This window comes from Xiphophorus maculatus, chromosome 11 (assembly GCF_002775205.1).
Source record: "Xiphophorus maculatus strain JP 163 A chromosome 11, X_maculatus-5.0-male, whole genome shotgun sequence".
In the NCBI taxonomy this organism is placed as follows: domain Eukaryota; kingdom Metazoa; phylum Chordata; class Actinopteri; order Cyprinodontiformes; family Poeciliidae; genus Xiphophorus; species Xiphophorus maculatus.
The window spans coordinates 26,263,698-26,282,175 of record NC_036453.1 but is presented as its reverse complement, the minus strand read 5'-3'; the positions used below and the strand labels follow the sequence as shown (position 1 = coordinate 26,282,175).

The following is an 18,478-nucleotide window of genomic DNA, read 5'->3' as shown; positions in this document are numbered from 1 at the left end:
CAGGTTAACTTAGAAAGTTAACAGGTTAATTGTTATTAACCTGGTTATTTTTATTAACCAGGTTAATAGTAATACATGCTAATAATAGTGTGTTTCTCTGCCTTTTGTACTTTTAAACTGAAAGGTTGCTCAAGGCTGAATTGCACATTACTAAGCTCATGCAGGTCCAGTTCAGGGATTCTGGAGAGGAGGGTGTGCCGGAAAGTCGAGTCCTCTTCAGAGGGGGACAAGTCTTATTCAGAATGAGGCAAAAAGGCAGATAAAACTGTCTGAGGGGAAAAATGATCAAAGAGTAAAATTGTCAAGGAAAAAAAATAAAACAAGTTAACCTAAACCTTTTTCTTAATACATAAATTAGCTAGCTTAAAAAGAAGGGTTTGTGTTAAGTTCACTATAAGGATTCCTTACCAATCCCTCCCCCACACAATCCATTCACTGTTTGAGGAACCCTTTTTATACCTAAAGAAATGTAAAGGCACAGCAACAGACAGCTTGATGCCCCATGGATAATCTGCTTTTATGTTTTATATTATACACCACTCCTAAAAACACTCACAATAAACTTCTCTGCACCCTTCTAACCCATAACGCTCTCATTTACGTGCCAGCGTAGGCAGTTAGAACACCACGTGTCTGGAGCGTTGGGTAAATAGCAGCTTCTCTAAGGCAGAACACTGCGTGTGGTGCTTGTGGCTCACCACATCCTCTTGTAGTTTTAACATAAACACGTTGTCCTGACGCAGTTAACCGCAAGGGCCCCCCCGAGAGTACACTCTGACCTTCTTCTGGGACCTCGGTGTCAACAAAGATTATTTAGCAAGCTGAAGACATTCTGTACTCTACGTGTAATGTGCATGAAGGCAACGGCTGACGTAGTTTGGTGTGATGTTGTTGCTCAGCAAGTATGAAAACAGTAGTTTGCACGGCAGAGTTATCCTTTCCAGCCTTTAAGTAGGGTAATTATGAGGAGTAATAGAGACAGATAATGATAAGAAAAGCATGCGATGTCTCTGTTGAAGCGTTAAAGGCGTTTGGCGGCGTCTAAACTATGAGACCTGAGCTGATAGCTCTGAGACGGTCAAGGTCAGTAATAGTCTGGTGTCTTGATGTGTTGTGTGAAAAAGCCTCTGAGTAATGTCAGATGGCCGTTCTTTCACAGTTGCTATTTCCTCTACTTTCACGAGAACAACTGTAGCAACTTTAGTGTCTCTTTGTGAAAAAAAACTTGCTGTATTGGCTGCAACCTCTAGATGTTATCAGCATGACGAAATCATAACAACTAAGACAAAGGCTTGTTTTCTAGGTGCTGCTTTCTTGGTCATTTGGCATTGTATTTTACAGTCGCTTTTAAAGACTGAATTTACACATCATTTATTTAATTATTACATCGTTTATTAATTATTAATGATGCTTGGATTAAAGGAGGTTTGGGTTATGAAAATTGTCCTAAGCTTTTTAACTGTGATACAACTGTAAACCTGTTAAGTCATGGCTGTTCACCTAAATTGAGAGACCTGCCAAGTACACCACTAATCAGATAATGAGCCAAGAATGCAATGGTAACTCTGGAGGAATTGCAGAGATCTAAAGCTCAAGTGGAAACAAAAATGTTGACAAAATTAAAATTTTTATTTGCAAAAAAAACCCAGAAAGAATATTTTGCCTCCACTTTGTAATTATGTACTACCTTGTGGTCAGATAAATAGCCCTGGCCACAAGGCGTGGACAGCGACAGTATTAACCTGTTGAGACAAACCATAACTATGTTTTTGGCAATCCTGTTGACAAGGCAGCACCAAGGCCCTAAGGTACTTCATTCGAAGCCGGTGTCGGCACGTTCATATTCGCACATGTTTCACGTAACAGATGCAGACCACCTGCATCCTCTGTTTTGCTTTAAAGAAACAGTCACAGCAAACACCACACTTTTCTACAGGCCGATTTGCACAGTGCTCTGTCGAAATAGTTCAACCCGAGCCTGGTATCAAGCTCGGCAGGCGGATGCCTCTCTATGGAAAAAAAAATTACTAAGACATTTCATGCTCCCAACAAGAACTTGGATCATCTGCACAAAGTCCTGGCCTGGAACACCTATCGGAGGAATTGGAGTTGACCAGTGTCTGACCTTGAAAACGTGCTTCTTTGGGAATGGTCAAAAACTTTGATGACTCTCCGTAACGTTGTGGAAAGCCTTCTTAGAGGAGTAACAGCTATCATAGCGGCAAATGGTAGAACAATATCATAACAGGCCCTACAGATGAAAAATGGGGTGTCACTAAAGCTGTATGTATGAAAGCAAAAAAAGTTAATACTTTTTGTAATATAGTTTATTGTGCCTTATAAGGTGAATAAAAGCATTCACTTATTGTGTTAGCCTGTGAAACGGAAAAGGACAACATGGACCTTACCCGAGGAGCCGCTTTTCATTGGCTGATGCCCATTCTATGTGATCACGTGCGTGGCCATCTCACAAACACACTTAGCTTCCCGTTAGCTAAGTACAGCATAATGGCAGCACTGATACAACTTCTACACCTTGACGCCTGTCTGCTACACAGTCTTACGTTAGCTAAACAGATCATTATGCAATGTGTCTGTATCTGACATACACTAAAGATTTTATTTTAGCAGAAAAGGCTTTGGACTAAACTGTTACTCGTGTTAGCCACGTTAGCACCAAGTACAGCTAGTCAATCAATCATCGCTGTGTTCAGGGAAGCGCTGATTAATAATCGAGAAATAAATATTAAGCCTGGAAACTTGATATCGTAACGAACTGAATGTTATGTTTTTAACAAATTTTTGCTCATCTTGCGGGGCGCAGGCGGTTGCCACGGTAACAGGTGTGCTTAAACTACAGAGAGAGAGAGTAAAAAGGTAGGAGTGGTTTTGAGTTGATCACCTGTTCGGGTTATTTTACCTTTGTTTACCTTTGTTGTGGCGCATTACAGCCGCTGTAGTTTCTAAACGTTGGACTAATTACCTCGTTCGTTTATGAGTATACGTCATTCACAACAAACATCAAATAGAACAAATATATTTCATTACATTTTAACAAACAAATGGCTTCTACCGCGGTAATTATGGGAAATTAAATTAATTATATCCCAGCTTCAGAAGATTTGCCTTTACCTTTACAGAGCTCTTTGGCTCCTCCTATCAGTCTGTAGCTTCTCATATTGACGTCATCAAACCAAATGTCAGATCTACCATAACTGACTGACACCTGCTGGCCTCAGGTTTGCAACCAGCTTGACTGAGAAACCAGTAACCTCCTCCCAGATGATGACCTGAACTTGTTAGTTCCTCTGTCCATTGTAGTAGCTGATATATTGTGAAAATCCGTCAGAAATGATGCACTAATCGAGTCATGTTTACATAGAAACAACTGCGAGGCTTTGTTTGTGAGACTTGCGGCCACGTAGGTCTGTTGTGGGCGGAGCTTGGTAAGGTCCATTAGCTGTCTGGAGGAGATTTCAGGTTTTTTGAAACAGGGACATGTTTTAAGAGGAGGTTGCATCTCTCCCTTTGTTCCTCACCTCCACATCCACGCTTTAAGAGTGATGAACAGCTCCAGGGTGAAGTAGTAAAGTGTGAGCAAAGGCCTCTTCCATAACACCAGGCTTTCATGGTCTTCCCTGTCTTTCTTCTTCTCCTCTTCTGGAAGATCTGAGTCTAGACCACAAAAAACACACAAATAAGAGGAGAGTCTTGCACATTAAAATAAAAAGTTTAATGATGTACAACTCATACTTATATGTTTTAGCACCAATGGACAAACGAAGGTATTGTAAACCCATTAAGACCTTAGACATTTGTTTTGCTCATTCTGTAGATCAGATGGATTTTGAAACAAGTTTCAAAACATTTGATGGTATAAATTTTTATTCATGAACTACAGTGCCCTGAAACAGTATTCTCTTTTCTGTTAGGATCTTGGGCTGTTTTGAGTTTTAAGTTAGCTTAAACAATGTTAGCTGCAAGTCTTTCGAGGCTCCAGTGTCAACCAAGTTAATACTATGGTGATTTTGATGCATAATTTTAGTTTTCTGGCAGTGTGAGTTTTGAGACTTTGTTTTATTAAACAAACTTTCATTTTGGCATCTTCTGACCAGAGAACTTTAATCAACATGTATTTCTGAAGGCAACTGGCTGCACTGGATTTTATTTTTGGGCTTCAGGGTTAGGGAGGCATGTCACACTTTCCTGTCACATCAAATCCCAATAAAACTCTCGCAGTGACATGAAAAACTATGTAATTTGATGGGATGTGAATACTTTTGCAGAGCACTGTATTCTGTAAAGTTCCCTGCACTCAGATTTTAAACATTTGTGTTCAGTCTTCATGGGTTTAACCTTCGTGTTAGCTGTTGCTCAGTTGTAAATTAGCGTTACCTGTGAGTTCTCCGTTTTTATGCTTCTTTTCACCAAGACGCCTCTGAGTTTGCTGACTTTCGACCCCACACTCTGCCATCATTCTCTTTCCACTGACAGGGAGTCCTGCTGAGGCAAGAGTACGGGGCTCAGCATCACGCAGGCTGCTCTCCAATCTGACACAGGTCCTAAACAAACACAGACTCACATGCAACTACGCATCAGCCCAAAATCTTCTAAAAGAACCTCTGCCGCTCTCCGGCCAAGCAGCCACTGTTTTCCTGCTGTTACGTCCTACGTTTTACTCGTAACTCCATCTGGAATGTGTATGATTTAATGACTGCTTTCAGTGGCATATGGCACTGACACTGAGAGCACATGAAAGAAAGAATCCTTGTGTATTCCGTGTCTTCACCATCTATGTTTTATTTTCTTTACACGGTCTCTCCGAAGGGAAAGGAATTTTAATATTCTCTCAATAAACTGAAAGAACACTCAGAGGCCATCCTGTTAAGAGTTAAAACCATATCTTCACAGTCAGAAGTTCATATACTTGTCTTTTGCATTGAGTAGAACTGTCTTTAAACTCTATGACTTGGAGTCAGACTTTCAGGGCATCCTGCTAGTATGATTTTGTTCTAGTTTCTAGTGCAAATGTTTTAGTACACTTGAATTAAGACAAAACCAACTTTTTAGTTAAGTAACGTTTTAGCAAGATAACTTGCTTTAGGTCACTAATTTCTTAAGACAGATAGAAAAAAAAAGACTAGTTCCACCGGCAGAACATTTCACTTATGAGACGGGGGGAAATGTCTCTGTTAAAAATGTAATGATCTACCAGAGGAACTAGTACATTTTCATGAGTATTAGGAAATTGATTAAAACAAGCTCCTTGCTAAAAAGTTACTTTTCAGCAAGTTAGTTTTGGCTTATTTCAAGTTTACTATGATATTTGTACTAGAAAGTAGGGTGAGACTTTGTGTTTTGGCAGTGAAGCTTCTCACAATAATTTGCTGGTTTGGTGGATGCACCAATAAATTGGCCTCCATTTCCTTAATTTTGTGAGATCAGTGATCGACCAACACTGACGTGAAGCTGATCTTTCCTATTGATCATACCTACCTCGACAAAGGCTTAAAAATCCACTGCTGTCCCCCTTTGCTCTGCCGCGAGAGAGGTTTGACAGAGATCCACCCACCAGGCCATGTCTGCACATTTGCAGTTAACAGTAGTCACCCCACTGTTGCCAAATCAGTCACTTTACTTGTATACTTAGCAACATGTCAGACAACAACAACAAAAAGTCTGTATCAGCCAAAATGAGAATCAACAGGTCAGGCTTTTTAAATATCAGTGACCGGCCAGAAAACTGCAATCGGTGCATGCCTGTGTGCTAGTATTTTGACCGATTTCTCCTGACAGAACTGGTGGAACTGGAGTCAGGTCTCTATGCTGCCTCGATCCCACACACCTTTTCCGCTAAGTACACCAATATTCTTTGGATCTGAGATCAACGCTTTGTAATGGCAGCACCAAAACAGTTGCTTTGTTGTCCTTAAATCCTTATGTTTAGACCCACTTTCCACTTGGAAGACCCTCTTGCACCCAACCTTGAAATTAGGCCTCAAAATTTCCAAGTAATATTCCTTCCTCATGATTTCATCTATGTGGTGAAGTGCACCAGACCCTTCTTCAACAAAGCGCACACTCAACATGATGTGTCCACCCCCGTACTCCCCAGCCGAGACGGTGTCCTCCCCCCTTTATCTTTGAAATGCATGGATGGTCATTATGCTGCAGTAGCTTAGACACCAAAAACACTAATTTCAGGGACAAGAGAACCCATTTCCTTCCTGCAAAGTATGATAGTTTGACATTCCTGGGCTGTTGTTACTTGCATATCATTGTTTGAACAGGGACACTCTCAGGTATCTGGAAATCTTACCCAGGGTTGAAGCAGACTTGTGGAGATCCATAACTCTCCTGATATTTTGGCTCATTTCCTGATGATGTCATATAAGGAAGGAGTGTGTTTGAAGTACAATACACCCACATACAGTATGTGCCTCTCTTTAACACAAAATGTTAAAGAGAAAAAAGTCAGAATTCTGGGATTAAAGTCAGAAATCTGAGATTAAAATCAGAATTCTGAGATTAAAGTCAGAACTGTTTTATTTATGTTTTTGCCAGTGGCCCTGATCCTCTTCCGTACACTCTGGAATCTCTTTTACCTCAGGAATCTGTCAGCATGCAGCGAGTCGGGGAATTCTGACTCCGAGGTATGCAGCTCACCATATGGTGGAATTGTCAGTTCCTCAAGCAAACACTCAGACACATACACAGGACTAAAGTTCTGCGTCCTGTGTTCTAGGATCGGGCCTCTGGCGGGATCCTGTTTCGATACTCTTTCACACAAAGTGCTTCAAGAGTGCAGGACGCGTCATTAGACTCCCCGGGCTCCTGGGGCCGAAGCTTCAGATGTTTGTTTTCCTTTAACAGATCTCACAAGATGGAGGGAAATCTACTAAAGCCTGCATGAAGCCCCTGGAAGATTTGCAGTATGTTACCAAAACTTGTCATTATTATCTTAAAGAAAAAAAGCAAAATAAAAATCAAATAATTTTCATAAATGAAGTTGACTTCTGGTTCAAGTCTTCTCTGCATCCCCAGAACCAGCACAAAACATGGAGAAGCAGCATTCAGCTTCTCCATGTTTCAACACTAATCAACATATTTGATGTGCATGGATAATTTTTTATGATGGCCCTTGACAAGGTGTAGAGTTTATTGCTTGTTTCACATCTGGTGACTGTATGATATTTTTATGACACAATTTGAACTGCCTTGTTGCAGAAATGTGCAATACAAATAGGTAAACTTGGACTTAAGCTTGACTTAGTGGAGTCTGAAACGTTTCTGTCAGTACTGTATTTATATAAACTGATAAATTTTAGTAAGAGCTAACGGGTTAAAAAAAGAGCTAGTTTATAGACAAAATACCTATAAAAATTTCTAAAAGTAAAAGTCTGTTCCTTTTAGGATATACTGAATTACTTTATTATCCTCTCCCAAAGATACAGACTTTCTTACTAATATTAAATGTCATTCTCTTGCAACGCTTTTCATTGATCTTTCATATTGTGCCTGAAGCTCCTGTTCTATATTTCTGATCCACTTCAAATCTTGCATCAGATTTATCTATTTGTGTTCAATCTGTCTCATAAAGTCCCTTGAACTGATGACTTTAGTAAATAGAATAACATTAACTGAATAATTAGACTTGTACATAAACAATGACAACATACTAGACTGTATGTGCCGAAGACAAGAAAAAACATCAAGTACCATCCAGTTGTATGAAAAGATTTTTTAAAATACTAGAACATGATATAATAAATTAATTGAGCAAGTATCTTTTCTTCTATTCAATTTAATTTCTTGGTAAACTGCTAATACCTGATACATGTTTAAATGCACTTTATAAAAACAAAATATATTTATATATAGAATGTTAATCAACTCAATCCAATCACATTTTTTTCCTCATTATGTTTTTAAAGAAACCCAGCCAACTGCATAAAGTCTCTGATTTTGCAGCCGTCCTCCATGCTTAGAGAGCATGTGGCGACAGTGGAAAGAACGACTCCCTTTCAACAGGAAGAAACCTCCAGCAGAACGTGTCTCAGTGTGAGTGGGCCATCTGCTTTGATTCACTCTGGGTTTCATAAGACAGAGCAGACACAAAACCCCCCCCAAAAAAACAGCAGAGACGCTGATCTGGGTGTACTTTCTATGTCAAAGAAAAGTAAAGAGTTGATGGCAGCAGCTGCTTCTTTAACTAAACAGATGAATTCTAAATCATTGGGATGAAAATGATGCTTGCGTATAATTAATGGAATCAAAGCTCCGTCAATGGATAACGGATTTAATATAGAAAGACAAAGTCAACGTGTCACAACTTAAAACTACAGGCAAGATGTTGCTTGTGTGAAGAGAAAAAAAGAGAGAGGGGCCATAAAGTTAATTACAGCAATTTAATTAACGCAGGTTAACGCATGTCGGGAGAGTAGTAGGAAAAATCAGCAGAGTGAGAAAATGGTCACAAGGAGCATAAGCCTAAGTTGCTGTAACAACAAGCTTGACCAAAAAAGGAAAGTTTTAAGCCTAAATTTGTAGCCTTACAGACAAAACTAGGAGCTGCTTCTATAGCAGCATGGCAACCAAAACATTTGCCTCCCATTTTACTTTTAGAAACTGTAAGAGCCACCAGTAAAGTCTGAGTGTGAAGTGCTCTGTTGGAAACATCTGGACCAATCAGAGCTCTGAGGTTTGATGGAGCTGGAAAATAAAGGGCTTCATGTGTAAGATGGAAATTTTTAAAATCTATTTCGCATTTAACAGGGAGCCGGTGAAGAAGAGCTAATATTGGTTCAACATGATCTTTTCCATGAAATCATCCCAAGTTCTGGGTAAGATGAAGGGTTTTTAATTAATTTTTGGACTTCCAGATAGTGAAGAATTTCAACAGTCCAACTTTGAAGCAACAAATTTATGAAGCAGCTTTTTTGCATCACTCTGTGCCACAATATCTCTCATTTTGGCAATATTGTTAAGGTGAAAGGAGGAAGTTCTAAGTTATGGAATTCAAATTAAATAAAAAGAGAAAGATGTATAGATAGATATACAGTATGTGTGTGTTATGTGTGTTGCAGCGAGCAGAGATTGATGCTCATTTGAAATTGTAGATCCATTCTGAGATTTTTTTTCTCGAGGTTTGATTTTAGAGTATTTCACCTTGCAGTCATATGAATACCATTATAACACAGGTGAAAATAATTTTAAAAACATATGACGTATTTCAGGACTCTGGGCTTTCGAAAGGAACTATAAACAAAGGCTTTTCATCAGCTTTTAAATCTTCGGTACACACCACACCTTAATAGTTGTTCTCAAGAAACCCTGTAATTAGTTTTTTAAGGCTGTGAAGCAAAGCAGGTGTTCTTTAGTGTAAAATATCCTGGTTCCAACTTCAGTCATGAGAATAGTCCACGCAAAAACATGACCCTGTTTACGTGGCATGTTATCTGTGATATAGAACAGCTACTTCACCAAAAGCGATGCCTAATAAATTGTTTCATAACACCACTCCTGGCTGTGAGAGGCACAGTAGCACAGCCCTGCTCCAGAGATTGCGCAATCCCTCTCCTTCCAAAACAACCCGGACCTGTTGAGTAACTCCGGCATGGGAGACAACATCAACCTCAACGCAGGACGCATACAAAGTCCAGGATGAGAAATTCAATAAGCTGTAATCACGTTTCAAACAGCAGCAAACACTGAAGGGAGTTTATAAATTCACCAGAGTGTAAAGCAAAGACAGGCCTTGTATAGAACAGTGTTGTGTGTTAAAGCGTTGCATCGTGCAGAGAGGAAACTCACCGTTCAGCTGGTGTTGCTTTTCTCAAAGACCTCCGAGCTCAAATAAAGCCACTGAGTTGGAGGTGTACTGGGTAATATAGGGCAACAGTATGTTACCCATGAAATGCATCATAACTGGAGTACAGGGTGTGGTGATGAAGGGGGCCAGGGAAGGATGGAGTACTGATACAGGGTGGCTGAGGGAGAAAGGGGGGGCTGATAGAAAAGAGACACAAAAAGAGGGGGAGATCTCATCATTTGCCCAGTCCAACCCCAAGAGAGCCAGTCTAATTAAAGGTCTATAAATAAGTGGGTGACTTTCCTTGAGCACACTTCAAACATGCACCAGTTCTCTGCTGGGCTTCTTGCAGCGAGGGAGCGAACGGCAAATGGGCAAAGAGAGAGCAGCTAACTCCCAGACTGACCACAGGACTTCACAGTTTTCAGGTCAAAGCTGTAGTCCTCAGATGTATTTCAGTACGCCTGTCACACTGCCGTGTTTCTGTCGTATATTCATTTCCTGACATGCAAAGACGTCCAGCTTGTACCTCATGCTCCGGCATCGCCTTTCCAGGTAACCGATACTGTAGGACATGCAATTTGATCTCCGGCGAAGTCGGCCTGCCATGGATATTTTTGGCGGCATGAGCGTCGCGACTTTGATCCATCATACCTACAGCACATATAAGGCTCCGGGAAAATAGAGCTAGTTCTTTTACGTGGAAGGAAAGTTATGTTAATTAACCTGGCCCTTGTAGAAAAGCAATACTGAATAATATATCAACTTAATGCGTATGCTGCAAGCTAAATATTTAGCTCACGAGCTAAACATTTAGCACCTACGGAAGCCCGTTTCCGCCACTCTGATGAAAAAACAGAAAAAAGAAACAAATCATAGTTATGACTTAGCTATCACATTAATATGAGATACTCTCTCATAAGTCACTGTTACCAGATAGCTAACTCCTAAGTCATTATAATGAGATTATATCTCATTATTATGGGATACAATCTCATAATAATGAGATAGCGAAGTAATAATTATGAGATTTATTTTTTTTAGCAGAGTGGCAGAAATGGGCTTCCATAAGCTACAAATTTTAAATTTAGTAAGCAACCTAAATATTTATCTCCAAAATATTTAGTTAGAAAGCTAGCCGTGTTAGCTAACCATGTTCAAGCTAAATTTATAGCGCCAAATTTGCTAGCAAGCTAAATATTTAGCTCCAAAGCAAAATGTTCATAAATGGACGAATAACTTTGTGAAGGTATGACTTTGAAAAATTAACCACCATTTTATTTCTCTTATGACCAGTTAAATAACCCAAATTATGAAGTAGGTTAAATCATCTCAAAGGTTGCATTGTGCCTTGAAAAAAAAAAACAAGTCCAAATGAGACTTTGAGTCCAGAAATGGTTACAAAGACATTTCTTAGACTCATGGACTCCATCAAAACACAGTGAGAGCCATTACCCACTAATGGAGAGGGCATGAAAGTAGTGAATCTTCCCAGGACTGGCTGGGCTATAAAAATGGGCACATTAACAACTCATCCAGAACCACAGCTAAAGTACTGCAGTCCTTGCTGCGATAGTCAAGGTCAGGGTTCATGAACCAACAATAAGGAAGAGACTGGGCAAAGATGGCATCCATGGGAGAGCTGTGAGGACAAAACCACTGATGGCCATGAAGAACATGAAGAGTTTTCTCACGTTAGTCAAAAACAGCTTGATGTCCACAAGACATTTTGCAGAATATTGAGTTGATTGATGGGACAAAGGAGGACAAGGAGTGTGTCCCATTTAACTTGACACGAAACCGACATCATGAACTCTGTTTCCAAAGCAAAATCCTGAGGGAGAATGTCTAGCCATCAGTTTGTAACCTTGAGCAAACAAACAAGGAAATCTGAAAAGGCAAATAACGAATAAAACATAACTATTATATCGACACTAAAGAACATTCATTCACCTCGGCATGCTGAATGCTTGAAGTGCTTTGCAACCAATTCTCTGATCAATTTCAACGATATGTTTGAACTGATTAACAGAGCACTGGACTTTCTTACCCGTTGATCGTTTGCTCTTCAAGTATGGGGGGGAAAAATTAAAATGACACCATGATGTTACTGCATAACCAGCCTACTATACTGGCAAAGTAGAACACATGCCCGAAACAAAAAAGTGGCACAGCGTACCAAACACAGGGGGGAAAAAATACTGCATGTTTAGACTCAACAGAGGCAGATTTTCAGACAGCTATGTGGTAGAATAAGAGTGACAACAGCTTTACAGCACTGGATTTATCCAGTTTCTGCAGTGCAGCAGGCCACACCTGGGTTTCATTAAACAAGATCTCAATTCTGATTTTCAAACTTATGGAAAGATGAAACACTGACGAAGGCAATGACTCCTTTATAAGTTTTACCCCATGTGTGCAGAGCGTGCATATTGGGGTCAGCAGAAATGAATATCGTTAACTGTTTGAAAACAAGAAGAGGCTGATATGTGTAGCAAGTGTAGCCTCTGCTGGCTGCCTTGAATCAGCGCCACCCAAATCAGATCAGTTTCCATTTTCTTAGAAATTCCCTGTTATGTGTTCTGAGGAGAAATTACTGTAAGGTTGTTGAGTGCATCTGAAATTAGCGTTGGATTTAAAACCGGGCGACTCAGAGCAGAGATCGTTTTTGCAAAAGCTTCAATTCGCCCATATTTTCTTTAGAATTGGCTTTAAATAGGTCAAACTATCTGGTGGTTACAATTTGTTGCATGTGTTTTGGATTGTTCCCCTACTTTAGAGGTCAGGTTTGAAAATGAACATTAATACATAACAATTATAAAACAATGAAAACAAAATGGTATAAAAATATTTATTGCTCGGTTCACTAAAAACATCAAGCTTTTGGCTCTGAATGATCTCTCAACATTTTGTGCTGAATAACATGTAAAGCTAGATTTGAAAAACAACCAGATAGCAAAATATTCAGAGAATGACAGAAAAGGCTACAAAAATACAATTTATTTAATTTAATGTAAAAGAAAAAAATTAAATAAGAGATTTTCACTATGATGTGATCACTTTTTTTGTTTTGTTTTTTAAAATATTTGTGTCCCTTAAAATTGTACAAGATTTGTGTGCAAATTTACCATGGAACTTAAAAGAATTGAGATTTCTAAATATAATTTTCATATTAGAATTACATTCTGAATCATAAATACTGCCATTTTGTTTATTTAAACCAGTCCAAATGTAATGCTGTTGTGTGTTTGAGAGAGCAATGCAGCTTTAATGTTGGAAAACAAACAAACAAAAAATTTGTTGCAAAATCCACAAACATTTTAAATAAAACTACATAAATGATCAAACTCTCAATACAAGTATAAAAATAACTTAATCAACATACATATTTCATTTGAGAAATTTCCTTTTGAGATAAACAAAGTATTTTAAAATTGCACTGCTTTCATTTCATAGGGTAGTGGAATAAACTCCCCTATAAGATATATGGACAGCCAAATATCCTCTACTGCTGCCACCTACTGGTGTGTCTGTGCTTTACAGTTTCACCATAAACTGAAACATATTTTATTTGACATCAAATCACTGTGTCTTTGTTCCACTCCCACTATACGTGTAGTCTAATTACAGATAATCCTCACTTCCCTCAACAGACGGCAGCGTTAGCTAACACTTGACTCCTTCAACGTAGCTCATCTCAAAGGCTTTTTTTTAAAATGCTTGTTAGATTTCATAAGTGAGAATGTTTTAATATAGTGTTCATCAACTGTGCAGCTGTTAAAGCTACCCTGTTGCTGTGGCTGAGCAGTTTATGAAAAACACCCATGTGAGCGCTTATTTTCCATCGTATTAAAAATAGAAAAAGAGTTGATGTTTGGATTGTAACCCAGGGAGATTCATTCGGATTTTTCAGCCATGTTTAAACATCCGAATGCAGCTGTGAGGTCACGGGGAATGGAACCGGGCTCGGTGAAGTCACAGCTCCAAGACAGAGCAGACTGTAATACAGAGAGGTGAACATCAGTCAAGAGTAGGACAGTTCGGTACACTGTAGACAAACGCAAACCAGAGAAACAAAATGGAGGAAGCTTACATTGTCGTTGATGAAGAGGCTCCCGCCACTGTGTGAGTGCCCGGTGAAACCGTATGCTTGTTGTTTTTTAACTGAATGATGATCAACTTGCATGCATTCTGGTGTTCCATGCAGAGAAATCAAAGACCTTGGTAAACGATATGATCTGGCTTTAAAACAACACAGACTGACAAAGGAGCTCTATGAAAAACTAGTGGATCAAGGCCAAATAACGGAGGAGCTGATGGGAGAACTGGAGCAAGAAAATCAAAACCTGACCAACAAAATCAAAGAGTAAGCAAGAGTAAACTCAATAAAATTTTTTGTTTGGTTAGTTTTCACAGAAACCATGACATTAAAATGACATAAGAAATCTAGTTTCTATAATGAGCATGATGTTTCTCTTAAAGAACCGTTTATTGTTTTCAGGTTAAAAGAACAGACAGAAAATGAGAAGATATCAATAGAGAAGAATAAAGAACTCATGCGCCAGAAAGATTTAGAAGAGAAAAAAGTTCAGATTAGAGAAATGGTAAGTGATTAACCTTAAATGTGTAAATTACAGTTCTGACAGACACCAGATTTAATGCCGGTTGTTTGACTTTGTTCTACGCAGGAAGATTATCTAGAGAAGATGAAGGAGGAAAATCAACAGCTGGCTGTTGAGGTACGGGAAGATTTCTCACAAACAAAGCGTTTAGAGAAACTGACATCTGCTAAGGGCTTGGTAAATGCTAATGCAGCATTAAAGACTGCAGGGAAACCCCCAACAATGTTCATATAAACCTGTAACCAGGGCTGACCCAAGGTCAGTCCACGGCTCCCCTACTCGGCTCCTCTAGACTAGCCAGCAGCAATTAGCAAACACCTGGTGGAACTGTGTCGATCTCTTTATACTCCGTGCAACACTGGAAAAAGAATTATTAAAGGGTTAATAGAGGAGTGACGTCACGACTCCCTGAAGGCGGAGTTTCAGAAAAAGCAGGAGATTTTAAAGAGGCAGAGGCCCAATTTTAAGGCGCTAAATTTGTTTAACTGCTTTTAAATATCGTATTTTATAGCTGAAGGTAACAGTTACGTGATTGTGCTACAAAATGGCACTGCGTGCCCAGATAATAATAATACTGCCACTTTAACAATAATCATGCAGGAAAGATTATTTTGTGCACCTTTACCAACTCAATTCATTTAAAACTTACATTTTACATCATCTATGCGGAAACTGTCAAATTAAATTTAACAGTATTCTCATTCTCAAACAACAAATATAAAAATGTTAGATCTATTATCCGTGTCAAATTTAACTTTTTGCTATTTCAACTCATTTTCATTTTGCGCCACGGCCGACCGAATGCATTAATAAAACGACCTATAAAACTGTTCAAATATTATAGCTTTCTCTGTAGTCAATAAGCACTTGTTAAAATTAAATAACGCTCAACATATTTTCACATTGATTTCATTTGGCATTATGCAAATCACAGTTGATTTGATAAAATACGTAAACAGCTCTTATCTTGAAGTTCTAGGCAACATAAATAATCATGGCAGCGCCAAATTTGGCCCCTAAACAGTGGCCTCAGTAATATATATATATATATATATATATATATATATATATATATATATATATATATATATATATATACAGTGTATATATATGTGTGTGTGTGTGTGTGTGTGTGTGTGTGTGTGTGTGTGTGTGTGTGTGTGTGTGTGCGTGTGTGTGTGTGTGTGTGTGTGTATATACAGTATACACACAAGCACCTTTGTCTGGCTCTGCCGATGTGAAGTTATTTCCATCCTCTTCTGAAACGCTCTCACTCTGATCTGCTTCAGCTGGAAGAGCTTTCAAAGAACCATCAGGAGGAAACAGCTGAGAATATAATCAAGGTAAACTTTTACTTCATTTCAATTCATGTTTCATATATTATTTTGCCTCTTGGATGGGTCACTTTTGTCCTTTGTTTCACTGAATAATAAAGGAAAACCAGAAGATCCTGGCAGCCCTGCATAACAAAGACACCCAAATAGAGAGAGTAAGAATGATTCTAGTTATGAAAAGTTAATTAGCTTCGCTTTTAACATGACTTAATAAAAACATTAATCTGAATGTCTCGCCATCAGCTGTCTGAGATGGAGGGTGACAAGAAAAAGAAGATAGAAAGATATGCCGGCATCATTGAGGTATCTGATAATTACAATTTTGCGACAGAATCTTTAAATGCTAGATCCGATCATCCCTGTGATGTGTTGACGTTTAACCTTTCTGCAGGAACTCAGAGATGAAATTCACCTCCTGGAGAAAAATCTGAAAGACATTCAGGAGGAACAGATCCTGTGAGTACCGACTCGTCAACTCATAGTGGCAGAACCGGAGAATGAGTTTCTAAAGCTTTGCATTCGACAATCAGCCGAGTTCGTCTCGTCTTCCATCCTGTTTTTCTTTGGTTTTTACAGAACGGTGGTGAAATATGAACCAGGCACAGAGGTCCTACATTCAGTGGTAAAGGTAATACACGACTACAAATCTACATCTATCAAGAAAATCCCTCCTTACTGAGATTATTTGTCTCGAATTGCCGTTTAAAATCATAACCATGTTTCACACTATAACTATAAAAACTTCTTATTAGTGGGTTGTTATAATTCCTTCTTGTACTTTAGTACTGCAAGTGATCACTGCCTGTAAATATTTATTTACCTGAGAATTAGAACATTTGTAATTAGATTTGTAGAGACGTTACAGCTTTGCATCAGTGTAAGTCAATTTTAAAAAATTTAAAATTGACAAAGCTCTTAGTCTTAATCTGGAAATTTTGAGATAATTGGATTTTTTAAAATGAGTTCCACTTCATAATTTCTCTTTGGTTTCCCACATCACAATTTGACTAACATTTTAGCAATTATTGAACCTCTGGAGATTGTCATCGTCCTCTTCATGGCTGTCTTTGAGAATTCAAAGTATGACAATCACACACAAAAACCTGAAGATGACGGTGTCACTGCTATTTGGCCTGTAACTCACTTTCAGTGTTTTAAAGTAGACCTGATGGATGTCCACATGTCAAATAACTGACACCGCTAACATGTGAAGCCAATGCTCCAATCTGCTGTTGTCTTTACAGGAAGAAGATTACTACAAGGATGACTTGATTTCTGTAACCTCAAGAGAATGGTACTTATATGAACCAATACAGACAAAAAAAACCCAAATCTAATTAAAATGACTCATTTTAATATATATATTTTTAGTCCGTTCAGCTGGCCGGAGTATGGTGCCAGGATCTTGCAGAGAGGAGTCAAGGCAGCAGGATACATCATTCTCTTTTTCATCTTTTTTGTAGTCATTTTGTTATTCCTGGCGTCTAGCTGCAGAGTTTCTGATTCGAACTGCAACTTGTGGATGGTAGCATTTGAGTTTCTGGAGCCCTACGGAGAACTGAGCTATATTGTTACCCCTGTTTTTTGATCCACATACATGGCATAAGCCATGGGAATGGACAAAAAAGAAATGGGTTAAAATAAAACTGTAATAAAAATTACAGTTTCAGTTGTCTTAGTGCTTTATTTGGTGGTAGAAGATTGATGCACACAAAGAATGTGAGATACACATTCCAGGATTCATACCATTAAATGCTGTTAGAAAAACCACTGAGTAGCTCTGGGTGCGGGAAACAATTTAACAAGAACAGGGTTCAGTTATATATGAAAGAAAAATGTAAACCCACAGAGGAATGCCCAAATATGTCATCAAATGTTTATGTTTGAGTGTGGTAAAAGTTTTTACCAAAAAAATAAATAAAAAAGGGATAGACATGCACAACCAGAATAGCAAAATTCATTAGGTTGTGGTGTTTGGTGTACAAGATATACACAAAAGTCAAATTTAAACGTATAAGAACTAACTAGGAAAAGCTATTTTGGTTTTTATACTGTGGCAAAAATTTTGCAAAAAGTCCGTTTTAAAACACATGAATTACATGTGTAATTAATATAATGAAACAGTTCTGTGGTTACGTTTGTGAAAAAATATTTAGCCTGAAATCAGTTTTAAAACACACATGAACATCCACACAGGAGACAAACTACTCTGTTGCAATGCTTAATATTTACCCAAAAGTCAAACTCATGATTTCAGGAAGCTTATATCTCTATATCTCTTTGGTGCAAAACACTGATTGAAAATCGATTTTTTTACTGCATGTTTATGTCTGTTAAGGCGAAGATGGAGCGGCACTGAAAGCAGCTCTTTAAACCATTCAGACTACGAACACAACAGAGACACAATCAAAACTGTCAGATGATTTATTACCCGCGATAATAACTCAGAAATAGTCCAAATTAGAATGTATTTTTATTTCTTTCCTACTTACGGAAGGTTTCTGTTTATATCGTAGGTTTGTGGTGCCTTTGTATCCTAAAGAAAGATATAAAACTTCAGATATTTCACAAAAAGATTCTAACATTCATGGAAAAACCTCACATAACCTTATATTAAAGCAGAAAATACGGCGCCCACCGTAAGAAAGGCTTGCAGTATTCAATTATGCTGCATAACTGACCAGTACAGTATTGCGAGGGAACGCAAAAGT

At 38.5% G+C, this 18,478-nt stretch overlaps 2 protein-coding genes and 1 long non-coding RNA gene across 4 annotated transcripts in view; 2 read left to right on the top strand and 1 right to left on the bottom strand.

Annotated features, from left to right (window-relative positions):
• vmp1 (vacuole membrane protein 1) overlaps window positions 1-9,914 on the bottom strand; it is a 76,684-nt gene extending 66,770 nt beyond the window's left edge. Inside the window, exons 1-3 of one of the 2 annotated variants that reach the window (XM_005812324.3) lie at window positions 9,814-9,914; window positions 4,396-4,500; window positions 3,540-3,675 (exon numbers count right to left, since the gene is read on the bottom strand). In XM_005812324.3, coding sequence (XP_005812381.3) covers window positions 3,540-3,675; window positions 4,396-4,477 — 218 coding nt within the window. In that variant the 5' untranslated portion in view covers window positions 4,478-4,500; window positions 9,814-9,914. Of the gene's footprint in view, window positions 1-3,539; window positions 3,676-4,395; window positions 4,504-9,813 lie in introns of both variants that reach the window. The other variant, XM_023342150.1, reaches the window with a different exon arrangement.
• Window positions 1,000-6,926, top strand: LOC111610038. Its single transcript, XR_002753466.1, has 3 exons — window positions 1,000-1,083; window positions 6,565-6,653; window positions 6,746-6,926. It is a non-coding gene; the product is annotated as an uncharacterized LOC111610038 (long non-coding RNA).
• Window positions 9,915-13,606: 3,692 nt separating the features above from the next.
• On the top strand, window positions 13,607-17,355 carry LOC102226694 (girdin-like). Its single transcript, XM_005812328.2, has 11 exons — window positions 13,607-13,936; window positions 14,019-14,177; window positions 14,313-14,415; window positions 14,500-14,550; window positions 15,723-15,776; window positions 15,869-15,922; window positions 16,011-16,070; window positions 16,159-16,223; window positions 16,344-16,389; window positions 17,012-17,061; window positions 17,139-17,355. Exons 1-11 carry the CDS (start codon window positions 13,890-13,892, stop codon window positions 17,353-17,355), a joined length of 906 nt encoding a protein of 301 aa, XP_005812385.2. The 5' UTR covers window positions 13,607-13,889.
• The last annotated feature ends 1,123 nt before the right edge of the window (window positions 17,356-18,478 follow it).